We start from the raw sequence: 14,137 nt of genomic DNA, 5'->3' as shown, positions 1-14,137 counted from the left end.
TGGAAATACCCCTTTAATTATTGTATGAGCTATTTTCCATAAATGCATGCACATAAGTGTACACCACTAGGAGAAGTGATATATTATAAAGTGGGAGGGAAAAGAGAGAATTACTATGTGACTAAAATATAGCTTTGATTGATAAGAATTAAAATCTACTATTGTTAAAAGCTACATCATATTTTTTAACCCATAATAGATGAGCACCAGATGATACTGGGTTATCCCACAGTAATTAATTTCTTACTGATACAAAACACTACGTATAACAAATATAAATATATTTTTTTACAACATAAAAATACCCTATCTGATCAGAATATAAAGCCCCCTATAGCTCTGTACTCCATGCCTGCATCTGGTACTAATGCTCAGCTACCATGTTGCCACCTTAAGGGTTGCTAGGGAACTTCCTTATAAGGTAAGATGCCCCTTTAAGAATAGAACTCAGGGTTCCATTATGACATCACAATTAAGAATCCCTACGTATACCAGTGTTTTCACTCTCATTCTCACTTTGACACTTGTGGTCATTGCTGTTAGTGATAAAGCTATATAGCTCTTCATATACAGATCGTGCTTTGCATTACTTTTATTTGAAATGTCTGGAATTTCTCCAGATAAATTTCAGGTGCTAGCAGAACTTCAGGAGATTATTATCAGCTATGACCCTGACTTTGTGCGACCACTACCCTGTGGCATCCTCAGCTTCACATACCGGCTGGTTATGAAGCTAGTGAGTGACTGCCTGACCAAATACAATCATGGTCAAATTAGCTCAGAATATCTTGAGCATTTACAGCAGAACATCAGGACAGCAGTACAAGAGGTAAATAGCAGACAATCTGCACAAATCTTATAAAAATAGTAATAATAGAAAGTAATAATGGAATAAAAATGTAAGTTTAATCGGTAAAAACTACCCTAATAAGAATAGCCAAAGAGCCAAAATAGGGCACACAGGCTACATGAGAAGGGAGAGAGTGGGATCTAAAGGATTAATTGAATTAGTGGTGGGAAGGTTGTGGTTGTGGATGAATAGGATTATTAACTATTTAAGAACAAGGGAATTTTTCACTTTTTCCGCTCCCATATTTTCATCACTTTCTTTCAAGAGTCATATATTTCTAGTGACAGACGTGTGAGGAGTTGTTTTTGTTGTTGCTTTTTTGCAAGAAGACTTGAAGCTGTGAATGGCTCTATTCTTTTTTACCCTACAATGTACTGAAAAATTGGGGGTATTAATGTGGAATATTAATAACTTACGCCTTGTACCAGTGCGCTTTTTGTAGAGTCTCATTTTTAAAAAGGTGTTGGTTTTCTCCTGGTTTAGCGCAATCTAATATCTAAAGCTGAGTGTATGTATGTACTGTATTTGTGTATGTGTGTATGTGTGTATGTATTTATGTGTGTGTGTGTATGTCCGCTAAAGGAATTTCCACCGTCGCATGTATAATCATGAAATTTTGCGCACACACTCCATTTGACTCAAGGAACGTCATAAACTATCTTTTGAGGGAAAATTTTAACCCTACGCTTTACAGTTATTCGCCAAAAGACCTGCCTCCATTAAAGTTAATAGGGCTTGGAGCCACAGTGCAGCCAGAACTCAGAAGAATGCGCAGCCACGCCCTTAAGTGGAATGTTGGCATGTCACAATGCAGCCAGGGAAAGAGACAGACAAACAAAGAAATAAGAAAAAAATAGGGAAAGAGACAAACAGAGAGAGTCAGACAGGGAAAGAGACAGACAGACAGATAAGGAAAGAAACAGACAGAGAGAGAGAGAAAGAGAAAGACAGTTACTATCCTGGGCAATGCCAGGTGCTACAGCTACTTGATATATATAATTATGGGGTTATCATTGTTGAAGTCACCCCTAGATTTGGGTTGTAAAGTTAATAAAGGATGCGTTGACCGTTTTACACCAGTCACAAGCAGTCATCTGTCTTATGTACATACACTGGGTAAGGCGTATAGACGAGGACATTTAATGGTTTACAAGTTACCAGATTCCTTGTCAGTTCCCAATATAAGCATTTTAGTGCAGATAGGAGTAAGATGGTGACATAAAGGGCCTCCTCCATTCTGAACTTTCTCTCATGATTTTCTTGTTTATTTTCATCTCTATAGGCTGAAAGATCCCAAAGTGGAGAATTGGCCTTTATTAAAGAACTGGCCCAAAATGTCCTGAGGGTACTAGAGAACCCATCCTGCCAACTGGAGCATCAGGTAAGGATCCATAATCTTCTATATCTTATGTCATTGTTGTCTGATCTTCTCCAGATTTCCAGTCATGTAGCAGAAGGTCAGATTTATGATGTTTACGTTCTACTTTTGGTTCCAGGCAGACACAGGGTATCGTATGACAGCCTGTCTCCGCGGTTCTATCTGGGATGGCAGTCTGTACTCAGCGGTGCGGAGTTTGTATTTATGCTTCTGTCTCGCTCGGTCATCACAGTCTTCCTTCTTATAAATGCTGCAGTTCAGGGAAATTATTAGAGAACAGTTGTATATACAAGTCCATTATATATTAATGTATATTTACTAGAGGGAGCGGCCGGGTATAGTTCATCCCATACTGAAATTATTAAGTAAATCCAGATTTAGATTTAGATTTAGATATATATGGTATTTAGTAATTTAGTATTTCTGAAATGTTATATTAATTGTATATATTATATCCATCAGGAAACATCAGAAGATGACTCCGAAGAAGGGCAGGACCTAAATATCCCTGACTGTGATACCAGTCAGCAGGAGCTTAATACTGATCTGATAGAAGGTAAGCTGATCACCAATATTTTACATTCAAATGTCAAGTAATAGAGAACGGCAGAGAATATGCAGATTTACTCTTCATCCTCTGTATGAGGCCGATAGCTACACCAGAGCCCCCCCATAGACAATAATGGAGGGCGCTCATATAATTCTGCTTCTTTTCTGGGGTTTTCTCAGCTTAAAATATAAAAAGAGGCTCATGAGTCCCCGGTCATATCATTGTTGGGGATTCAATCAAATTTGCCGCAATCACAGATTTATCTACTGATACAGACTATTACATGACATCTCTTCATTATTTATCATTATTTTAGGAACATCTGTGCCGGCAAATACTGAACGTGAAATATGTGAGACACCAGAGATCGTCCACGAATCTGCCAGTGTAAGTATCAGAGGGATGTCTGTATAATGATGACTGGGCACGAAATACACATCCCATATTATATCCCATATGACAATGGGATGTCTCTGTTCTTCATGTAGATCAGACCTATTATATGTGATGATGGCATTATTCCTGCCTCCTCTGTGTGATGACCCTCATCATCCCCTGCAGTATAATAATATATTTATATGGAGGATACAACCCTTTAATATAAGAGCGTCTGTGGAGGGTCCGGCTTGTATGACGTCCTCTACATCTGCTGCAGTGTAATCAGCGGGATATAATATAGACGGGAGATGTTCCTGCATCTGGAGCTTTATTTTTCAGTAGTTTCTATGACCTAATATAATTTCTTATTAATTTATAGGCCGCGAGTGGATCCTTAAATGTAATGAGAAGTCCTTGTAAGAGCGACTTTGATCCGATCAAGCTGATCAGCTTTGGAAATTTTGGGTGAGCTTTTCTTTGATATAATATTTATTTCCAAGGACTTCTTATGACGACGCCTATGTCTCTGTGTCCCGCTCATGCAATGTTCCCATACAGAAATTAGGAGTCGATATCACTGTCCACATTTGTTACTATTCAGGACAGATGGAATGGAGTGTGAATGAGGACCTCCTATAGGTGATCATTTATGGAGTGTTAGAAAAAAAAAAAAGCCAGCACTAAAATGTGCACTACAGCACTAAAAATTCCAACTGTACTTATTATAAAATTGAGATTTTTGGCCAAAAATTGCAATTTCTTGAGCTACCCCACCACGTCACGGCAAATCTAATTTGGGGCAGTCCTACGCTAAAATATTTTTATAAAATGTGCCAGATGGCCTCACATATGAAATAGTAGAACTGCTCTTAGCAGCACTAACCTGGTTTATTTCAATCCCGTACCCATAACTGAGTCATGGCTGTGGGCGGGACAGGTCCAAGCAAATGCTGCATGAAGTAAATAGCCTGTGGACAGGGCCTGATGACTGTATGTGAACAGTCACCAACCACCAAAATCTAGACAGGTGGAATACATCCCAAATTAGGGTGCATAGCTAGGTGGGGGTCAGCCACCGACCAATTGAATGAAAAAAAAACCCAAAAAAGCCAGCACTAAAAATTCCAACTGTACTTATTATAAATTTGAGATTTTGGGCAAAAAATTGCAATTTCAATTTTTATGGAATTTTAGTTTATGTATTTGTAGACACGGATTTCTAGAAATGGTCTCACATCTAGTATTAACCATTAGTACAGAAGATCATTTGATGAGGTCTACAGACAGATTATTAATAACAATTGATAATTAATCATGGATTTTCCTTTTCTCCAGTGCCGTCCACTTAGTGCGCCATAAAGACACAAAACAGATCTGCGCCATGAAGAAAATGGACAAGCAGAACCTGAATAATACATGGAGTCTTGAACAAGCCTTTCTGGAGAGGGACATCTCAGCAATAGCGGATTGTCCCTTTCTGGTCTCCATGTTCTGCTCCTTTCCTACTAGACGACATCTTTGTATGGTGATGGAGTACGCACCAGGTAGGACACATCCATTGTATATATATACTGCCCACGTCTGCTTAATCCTTATATATACCCAGATTGTGACCACATGGGCGGTTACATGTCCACACAGCATTTACTATAATGTATCTATTACCAAGATGCCTGAAAAATCATTGATCTCTGTGAAATCCTCGGGCGTATGCCCTGACTAAGCATGGCGGCAATTTCTGATAAGGATAAAAGCATAAATTGTTTATATTTGAGCAGTTTTTATAGATGGAAACTTTCGCAGAGAAATACATGAGGCTTGTAGATGGGGCTGGGCTCTATCTCTGTGTATAGGGTAACTCTGTAGTATACAATATACGCTGTGCATTATACAGTTTATCTCTATATATGATTTCCTGTTCCACTATCTTTGATTATTTCTCATTCACCCTCATCATGTGTAATTTACATTGTAACAAACCCTCACCTGTGATATTTGCTTTCTCGTGTAGGAGGAGACTGTGCCAGTCTCCTAAAGAACAAAGGTGCTTTTCCTAACGCCTTGGCTCAGTTGTACATTGCAGAAACAGTTGTCGCTGTGGAATATCTGCATAGCCATGGTGTGGTGCACAGAGACCTGAAGCCTCAGAAGTAAGTGACCCCTGTATTATAATGACGGGGAAGAAAGTTACAGATTGTTATATAGAGTCTATGAGTTATTACTGACGCCATCTTTTCATTCACAGCCTCCTGATAACAGCTACAGGACATATTAAAGTCACGGATTTTGGGCTTTCAAAACTCGGCGTCATGAGACCAACGTCCAACGTCTACAAGGCTCCAACTGAGGACATCATCAGAGAGTTCTGTGATAAAGAGGTCGGCTTTACTTACAGGATCTTGTACTTTACAGATCTCTTCTCTTTCTCCTTATCTGATCATTTCTCATTTAGACGTTTCCTTTGATGTCATTTGTTGAAATGATATTTATTGATCATCATCCCTTGTTTTTGTTTGTTTCCAGACGGTTGGCACGGTTACCTACATGGCCCCAGAAGTCATCCTATTGAAAGGATACGGAAGACCTGTAGACTGGTGGTCATTAGGGATCATTCTATACACATTCTATTTAGGATATGAACCCTTTACTGGGGCTACCAAGAAGGAGATTATGCGCAGGATCGTCTATGGTGAGTAACGTAATCTGAATGCCATGTGGTGTCTGTTATTTGCTTTGATTTGTTGTGTGCCCAAGTTTCTATTTTGTTAGGAAAAATGGTTTTTTTTCCATGAAAATGAATTCAGATGTTTTATTTTATGTAATACTTGATTTTTATATAACAGCTGACATACCTTGGACATTTAATGAATACTGTCCTCCACCAAAAGCTAAAGAATTAATCATTGCGCTGCTCCGAAAAAATCCTGCACATCGACTTGGGACAGGTAATATTATCATAGTATTAATAATGATTTATTACACCTCATTGACAAGACAAATGACCATGCCCATGAGGACCAGCACTGAGGGTCTTTACTCCACCTACTTGTCCATTCCCCATTCTTCATACTATGATTTTCACTACATTTCCTTCATGTCTGGCTCTGTTTTATCTTCAGTTCAGTATAACATAAACTGTACAGACATAGAGAAGTTTCTCTGACAATGACTATGTTATTTTCCTTCTTGTCTTCCTTTTCCAGGAGGGGCAAATGAGATCAAAATGCATCCATTCCTGTGCGACTTGGACTTTGACAATCTGCTAAGTCAGAAACCCGTGTTCGTTCCTGATCTAAAGTCAGATCTGGACACCAGCAACTTTAACAGTAAGTAACATGAGACGTCCTCCGTAGAAAACGGCTGTGTGTCTTGTCTTTAATTTTGTGTGACAATCAGCTCCCACCATTATTAGTGATAGGATGGTGACTGTCTGACCAAGTCTTATGCTAATAATCTCTTATAACACATTACTTTGCAGCTCGCTATATGAAAAACAAACATGTGGATTCCGATGAGGAGGACACCAGTGAGGACAATAAGTGGCTAGAAGTCCGAAATTTTGTATCACCTTATCAAAGGTTTTGTAAAGTAAGTATGTGGCCAAAAAAATATATAAACCCTATAGTTATAAAAAAAGTTTTAAAATAAATCTATTTTATATTTCTTCATTTATTTTAGCTATCTATCACCAACACTGAGAGGACGACCAATGAAGAGCCTATGTCACTTCCAGGATGTTCCAAAACCAATACTGAGAGGTTGACCAAAGAAAAGCCTGTGTCACCTCCAGAGTGTTTTATAACCAATACTGAGGGGTTGACCAAAGAAGAGCCTGTGTCACCTCCAGGGGGTTCCATAACCAATACTGAGAGGTTGACCAAAGAAGAGCCTGTGTCACCTCCAGGGTGTTCTATAACCAGTACTGAGAGGATGACTAAAGAAGAGCCTGTGTCACCTCCAGAGTGTTCCATAACCAATACTGACAGGATGACTAAAGAAGAGCCTGTGTTACCTCCAGGGGGTTTCATAACCAATACTGAGAGGATGACCAAAGAGCCTGAGTCACCTCCAGGGGGTTCTATAACCAATACTGAGAAGATGACCAAAGAGCCTGAGTCACCTCCAGGGGGTTCTATAACCAATACTGAGAGGATGACCAAAGAGACTATGTCACCTGCAGAGTGGTCCATAACCAATACTGAGAGGTTGACCAAAGAAGAACCTGTGTCACCTCCAGGGTGTTCTATAACCAATACTGAGAGTATGACCAAAGAGCCTGTGTCACCTCCAGAGTGTTCCATAACCAATACTGGGAGGTTGACCAAAGAAGAGCCTTTGTCAGCTCCAGAGGGTTTAATAACCAATACTGAGAGGATGACTAAAGGAGAGCCTGTGTCACCTCCAGGGGGTTCCATAACCAATACTGAGAGGATGACCAAAGAAGAGCCTGTGTCACCTCCAGGGGGTTCCATAACCAATACTGAGAGGTTGACCAAAGAAGAGCCTGTGTCACCTCCAGGGGGTTCCATAACCAATACTGAGAGGTTGACTAAAGAAGAGCCTGTGTCACCTCCAGGGGGTTCCGAAAAACCCTCAGACATGTGAGTAGATAATTATTATTATTATTATTATTATGTGATTTATAAGGGACGAGTAGCACAAATATAAATCCAGCATCCACCGCCCCATGATTGCTGATCTCTGTAGTTCTGGATTGTGAGAACACTGTAATAACAGCTGAATATGGAGACCAGCCATTCATTTCCAGTTCAATACAATATTACTAGTTGAGTCCATTATTTCTGGGAGAATGGGGTCCTGAGTGGGGAATCTCTTCCGTGTTTTCCTAATTGGCCTTACAGGCAGGTGCTCGTCCTTCTATATTGTTTTTACTTGTAATTTACTTGACTTTCTTCTATCAAACAGACAGAAAGAATCTTCACTTTCCAAATCTGATGGTGGGAATCAGTGTTTCCCTGTCAATAACATTGCGGCATCCTCGCCCTCCGTCTCAGGTATGTACAGATATATAGATCATCCTATTATTTATCTATTCTCTTATATAGCGCTTTTAATTCCACCGCACCTTACAGACATGATCATCACTGTCCCCAGTGGGGTTCCCAATTTACATTCCCTATCAGTATGTCTTCGTAGTGTGGGAGGAAACCGGAGAATCCAGAGGATACCCACGGATTATACGGGAAGAACATACAAACTCCTTGCAGATGTCCTTAGCCTATAATCCAAAAGTGTAATGTGAATCTGCACATGAAGGATCAGGAAATTACTTACTTTATTCCCGTCGCCCCACTGAATTTTATTTTTCTTTGTGGGGGGTATATAAAATCCCCCATACGTTTCAAGAGTTATTGGGCCTTTATATTTGGTGCAAATGATTATGGTCTTTACCAAGGGGGTGTGGCACACAGGATTTTTTTGGGGGCGTGTCTTCAGACTTCTCATTATGGGAACTATTAGCCACGCCCCTATGGTAAACACCATAAAAATTAGCACAAAAAAATATATCTCTGAACTGAAAAGGGGACGGTAACAAATAACAGACAGCAAACTCAGGGGAGAGCGGGAATAAGAGAAAGGTGAATCCTGGACACTTTTCACCTGGTGACGAGTCCTCTATAAAGTTACACTGAAGGTTTATGGAACTGATTATATAATAACACTGTGTCCTGCTGCAAGTAATGTCATATTAATAAGCGGACATAGATCCTTGGGGAGACACCACATGGCGGCACACAGAATAGTGATAGGTGCATAGTAATCAGGTCACATAACTTTATGAAGATACAAACCTAATCTTTTAGGAATTTATAATCAACATTTTTCTGACTTTTTGATTAGAATCTCCAGTTCAGAAAGGAAGAAGATCTGCTCTAAAACTGAGAAAACAGCAAAAAACAGAGACCGTAGAAGAGGGGGAGAGAAGGCGAGGTAAGTGTGACCATAAGCTCCATGTTGTGTAATGTCCGTGAGAATTCATGTGCAGCAGATGTGATCTGTGGTGGGATTGTCACATGTATGATGGCTGACGATGGTCCCATACCTGTGTATGGAGAAGGTTCCTCTACCGTCCGGTCACAGTGACACCACTGTACTATCCTCTAATATGGAGTCCCATTACTTACACCAGTTTTTCATTTCTTCTCACAGGTTCTATCTTCCGCCGGATGATATCATGCTGCCGACGTAGATTATCCAGGGCTGCTCGCGCTGTCAGAGAAAGCTGCATTTTTGCCTGCTGTCAGCGGGGCTCCATAGTCATCACAGAAGACCCCCACATCTAGCGCCCTGAAGAAATTACAGCACATCCACCATCAATACTGTGCTTGTATGGAAGAACTTGTACCACCTATGGGCAGCACGGTGGCTCAGTGGTTAGCACTGTAGTCTTGCAGCAATCTGCAAGGAGTTTGTATGTTCTCCCCGTGTTTGCGTGGGTTTCCTCCGGGTTCTCCGGTTTCCTCCCACACTCCAAAGATATACTGATAGGGAATTTACATTGTGAGCCCCCAAAAAATGAATAAAAATTTAAAATTGATTCATATTTTAACTTAATTATTACTAATTTAAAACTTAATTATTAATGGCATATCAATACTATACATGTCATAAATATTTGATGGGTTGGACACTGGAGATGAGCGAGCATCGAAATATTCGTATTCGCGATACTCGTAACAAGTACTTTGTAATACTCCCATATTCGTTCTGAATGGCGAGTATAATGCAAGTCAATGCGTAATTAGAGTAATTATCTGCTGGACTCCAACAGAAAAATACTCGCATTTCCCAATCAGAAGAAAATTACTTCCATTTCCCATTGACTTGCATTGTACTCGCTATTTGGAGAGAATATGCAATTATTACAAAATACTCGTTACGAGTATCACAAATACAAATATTTCGATACTCGCTCATCTATATTGGACACCAAACAGGAGAAGAATGGTTCTTTGTCTCCCATTAATGCTTTACACCCTGGCCACAATTGGTGTGATGACCAGAGATTCTGTTATTCCTAAGGTTATGTGTACACAGCGCCTTTTAAATGCTGCCTACCTGCTAAGTAGTGATGGGCGAAAAAGTTCGGGGTCTGTACCGGATACCTAGTATATGTGCACGGACCCCCATTACAGAAGTCTCAGGGAACTCGGTGTAACGGTTCGGATTTGGCCATCCAAAATATTAAAAAAAAATTCAGGAAAAAGAAAGAAAATAAGGAATAAATCAGGAGCTTTATACTTACCGAGTCTCCCACAAGGCTGTAACACCACATCAGGGTCTGCTCATTAACCCTCATACATATTCACTGCTTCCCTCGAGCACCGTCAGTCCCAACATGTAGTTGGTTACCGTCAGACCGCGCCCCCACCCTGTGTGAGAGAATGAAGCCAGCACTGATTGGCCAGACATTAACCAGTTAGTTCCCGGCTGCTTTCTGCTGTAGCCTTTGAGCTCAGCTGTGGCATCCATCTTACATGAGGAAGGAGCGTCAGTCAGGAACTTGTGCTGCACCTGATGCTACACGGGCAACTAAGCAGCAGGTACTTATATCTGAGCGAAATGTGTTTATAACTAATATAAACCATATCATACCTCCCAACCGTCCTAAATTATGTGGGACTGTCCCCAGTTAAGTGAATACATTTACTCAGTTCAGTGCATATATTAAATTCTCATCTGCTCTGGGTTACCAATATGGCAGGACTGAAACTCGTGAACTGATTGTCCAAAGGCAGCAGCTCTACCATTGACCTACTGCCTCTATTGAAAGAGAAAGAGAGATAGATAGATAGATACAGGGATAGATAGATACATGATAGAGAGAAACATGATAGATAGATACATAATAGTTGGATAGATACATGATAGATAATAGATAGATACATGATAGATAATACATATATATGTGCCGCCCACGTGCCAGCAGCCGGGCTGCTCGGATCCGGATCCGCGGTGGCTCAAGGGGTCTCTGGACCCGGGGGTCGTGCGGCCACTCGATGAAAGGGGGACTATGTACAGGGGGATTGGAAGTCGTGACGCCACCCACAGTGTGTGGTAATGTGAGAGACCACCGCTGCTGTTGGGGAGCCCGGTGACGGTGATGTAGCAGCAGGATGTTTAACCCCTCCGTGGTTAGGGGGTTTGTGTCCTGGGACCCGTCGGATGGTTGGTGATTGGGTGCCGTTGGGGTAGGAACAGGGGTATTGCAATGTACTCACTCAGTCCAGGAATAACAACACCGACAGCTTGTAAACCAGAATTCTGAGCACCACTGCAGCTTGTAGGGAGCATGCCTGGGTCTGTGCCCTTGATGTTGCTGTTAGCCTGTGACCCTGTCCTTGGCACCTCTGTCTCTGTTGGACCCGTGGGTATAAAACTCTTTGGGTCCCGCTCACCCGTATGGCTATCAGAGGGAGCTTGCTCTCAGGGTTCACGCGTAGGATTTCTTTGGACTGTATTGGGAAAGTCCTATCCCATCGGTGCGCTAGTACCCCGATTTTGGAGTGGGTTGGGGATGACACTTGAAGTCTTCACCCCCGTTGGGTAAATTACCGGAACACGTGAAGCTACATTCCAGCCTGGGGTCCACGTACCCCGTCGTGCCCTGGCCCCTGCCCGGTGGTAGCTCAAGGCCGTCGGCCGCCCTCCTCGGCAGTCCGTGCCCCTTGACACTGTCCCCTGTGACCGGGGTTCCAGCTCTTACCAGGCCCAGACCAACGTCTGCCACCTAGTACACAGTAGCTCTGCTCCTTGACCTCTCCTCACGAGAGTCACCACTCCACCTTTTCTCTTTTCACTCTCAGTGCTCAAGCTCAACTGTCACTTTTTCCACTTTCCCCTTACCAACCCCCCAATTGGGTGGCCATATTTCCTTCAGGCCCCCCAATGGTGTGTCTGGTAGGTTAAAGTGTGAAGTGTTCCTATGAATTTTAATGGCTAAGCTGTTAGCAACAACAAAGGTCCAGGACCCGTAACCAAGGAGGGTGGATACTGTGCAGAAGGGAAGATTGCACAATACCCTGCGATGACCTGATAGGCCAGGGCGTCACAGATACATGATAAATAGAAAGGCAGTACAAAACCATCCTCAGGAGGAAGAAGCAGAGCTACATCTTTACAAAACATACCCAACTCCAAGGCGTCCGCCAAGATAACTCCTTCTGGGAAATATGGAAGCACATGGACACAAAGAGCAAGAAAAACGACATCCATATCCAAAATGGCAATATCTGGCTCCAGTACTTCAGAGACCTCTACAAAGACATCCCTAAAGAAGGACTAAGCCAAGAACAGGAAAACATAACAACTGAACTAAAGGCGATGGAGTAGAAAGTCAAAAATTTTCAAAAACCTCTGGATACACCAATTACATTACAGGAAGTTGCAGAAAGAATCTCTTCCATAAGGTGTAAAAAAGCCAGTGGCCTGGATGGAATCCCCCAGAGATGCTGAAGTAGAACCCACTAGAGATTCAAGCTGCAATGGTTCAACTGTTCAATATTGAGCTAAGTGGCGGCTACTTCCCTTGAACCTGGAACCAAGGCCTCATCAGACCCATCCACAAGAGTGGGGATAGGTATGACCCTGCCAACTACAGAGGCATATGTGTCAGCAGTAACTTGGGAAAACTGTTCAACAGCATCCTGAACAAGAGGATCCTCAGTTTTCTTACCGAGCACAATGTCCTCAGCAAAAGCCAGAGTTCGTGCCAAACCACCACACCATGGATCACATCTACATCATGCACAGTCTCATTCAGAGCCAAGTCTTTAATACAAAGCACAGAAAGATATACGCTTGTTTTGCAAATCTTAAAAAGGCCTTTGACTCAGTGTGGCACCCGGGCTTGTTCTTGAAATTGGTGGGTGATATATTCATGTACTCATGGTTACTGGGGTGATATATTCATGTACTCATGGTTACTGTCGTGATATATTCATGTACTCATGGTTACTGGGGTGATGTAGTCTTGTACTGATGATTACTTGGGTGATGCATCCATGTATTGATGGTTGCACAAAAAGGAGGAAAAAAAGAGCAAGGTCCCCGGAAAAATAAGTAAACAAAAAATGTAAAAAGAAAAATAGAAATCTTTATTAAGCAATTCACATGTAAAGAAAAACAGAAATGACAAAAATATACAAATTAAATAGATGATGAGAACAGGAAGATATAGAGAGCAAAGAAATAAACATGATGCACAAGAGTCTGTTAGGAGAGATGAGTCCCCTCCCCAAAGAAAGGGGCTAAATCATAGCAAAAAAGCTTTATATATAAATGGCAATGTGTCAATATATGCACAAAGGGATAGACACATAGCTATTAGATCAAGAGTTTAAATCCCAAACAGTGTGCTTAAGTAAGTCCCACGTCTCAAGCCCTTAGTAATGGCCACAGGCTCCAAATTAAACAATTCACCCACATATTCTATAACATAGACAGCCTCAGTATATGCACTTTAATAAACGCTAATATACCTGGGAGAATAGAAGTCAAAGGGTAATGCCACAGCATCCGGATGGGGGGGCAATGCACGTTTCGCTGCGTCGCAGCAGCTTTTTCTCAGGGGATCATGAAGTGGCTAGAAAGTCCTCCAGTGTCATAGAAATAAGGTTGAACACAGATGTGTCCAATCAAAGTCAGCACGATCACAGCGGCGCGCACATCCGCCGCTGAGGTACAAAGGGGAGGAGGAGGAGACTAGCGCCACAATAACCAGCGCATGCGCAGGAGCCAGGATGTGTTGTTAAGGCTCCATCACATGCTCACACAGACCAGGTGCCGGGACATCCCCCCACGAGGACGTCAGCAAACAGGCGCACATGCACAATCACGGTGGCCATAGGACAGCTAAACAGCTGGTGACGAGGTATCTGATAGAAATATTGCATGCAGGGAAGCAAGAAGAAAAGTCATGGACTATATATATATTGTGAGGTAGCGGCGTTGCTTGGGC

General features: G+C 41.9%; 1 protein-coding gene across 1 annotated transcript in view; it reads left to right on the top strand.

The window, feature by feature from the left end:
* Positions 1-554: 554 nt before the first annotated feature.
* LOC142297333 (uncharacterized) overlaps positions 555-14,137 on the top strand; it is a 29,271-nt gene continuing 15,688 nt past the window's right edge. The window contains exons 1-16 of the mRNA XM_075341567.1: positions 555-829; positions 2,133-2,231; positions 2,691-2,784; positions 3,095-3,165; positions 3,536-3,621; positions 4,492-4,700; positions 5,168-5,306; positions 5,402-5,534; positions 5,680-5,845; positions 6,000-6,101; positions 6,360-6,482; positions 6,635-6,744; positions 6,835-6,971; positions 7,077-7,757; positions 8,083-8,171; positions 9,019-9,108. Of these exons, the coding sequence (XP_075197682.1) occupies positions 602-829; positions 2,133-2,231; positions 2,691-2,784; positions 3,095-3,165; positions 3,536-3,621; positions 4,492-4,700; positions 5,168-5,306; positions 5,402-5,534; positions 5,680-5,845; positions 6,000-6,101; positions 6,360-6,482; positions 6,635-6,744; positions 6,835-6,971; positions 7,077-7,757; positions 8,083-8,171; positions 9,019-9,108 (2,557 nt within the window). The 5' untranslated portion in view covers positions 555-601. The remainder of the gene's footprint in view (positions 830-2,132; positions 2,232-2,690; positions 2,785-3,094; positions 3,166-3,535; positions 3,622-4,491; positions 4,701-5,167; positions 5,307-5,401; positions 5,535-5,679; positions 5,846-5,999; positions 6,102-6,359; positions 6,483-6,634; positions 6,745-6,834; positions 6,972-7,076; positions 7,758-8,082; positions 8,172-9,018; positions 9,109-14,137) is intronic.

Source organism: Anomaloglossus baeobatrachus, chromosome 3, assembly GCF_048569485.1.
Source record: "Anomaloglossus baeobatrachus isolate aAnoBae1 chromosome 3, aAnoBae1.hap1, whole genome shotgun sequence".
Taxonomy (NCBI): domain Eukaryota; kingdom Metazoa; phylum Chordata; class Amphibia; order Anura; family Aromobatidae; genus Anomaloglossus; species Anomaloglossus baeobatrachus.
This window is presented reverse-complemented; position numbering and strand designations above follow the sequence as displayed.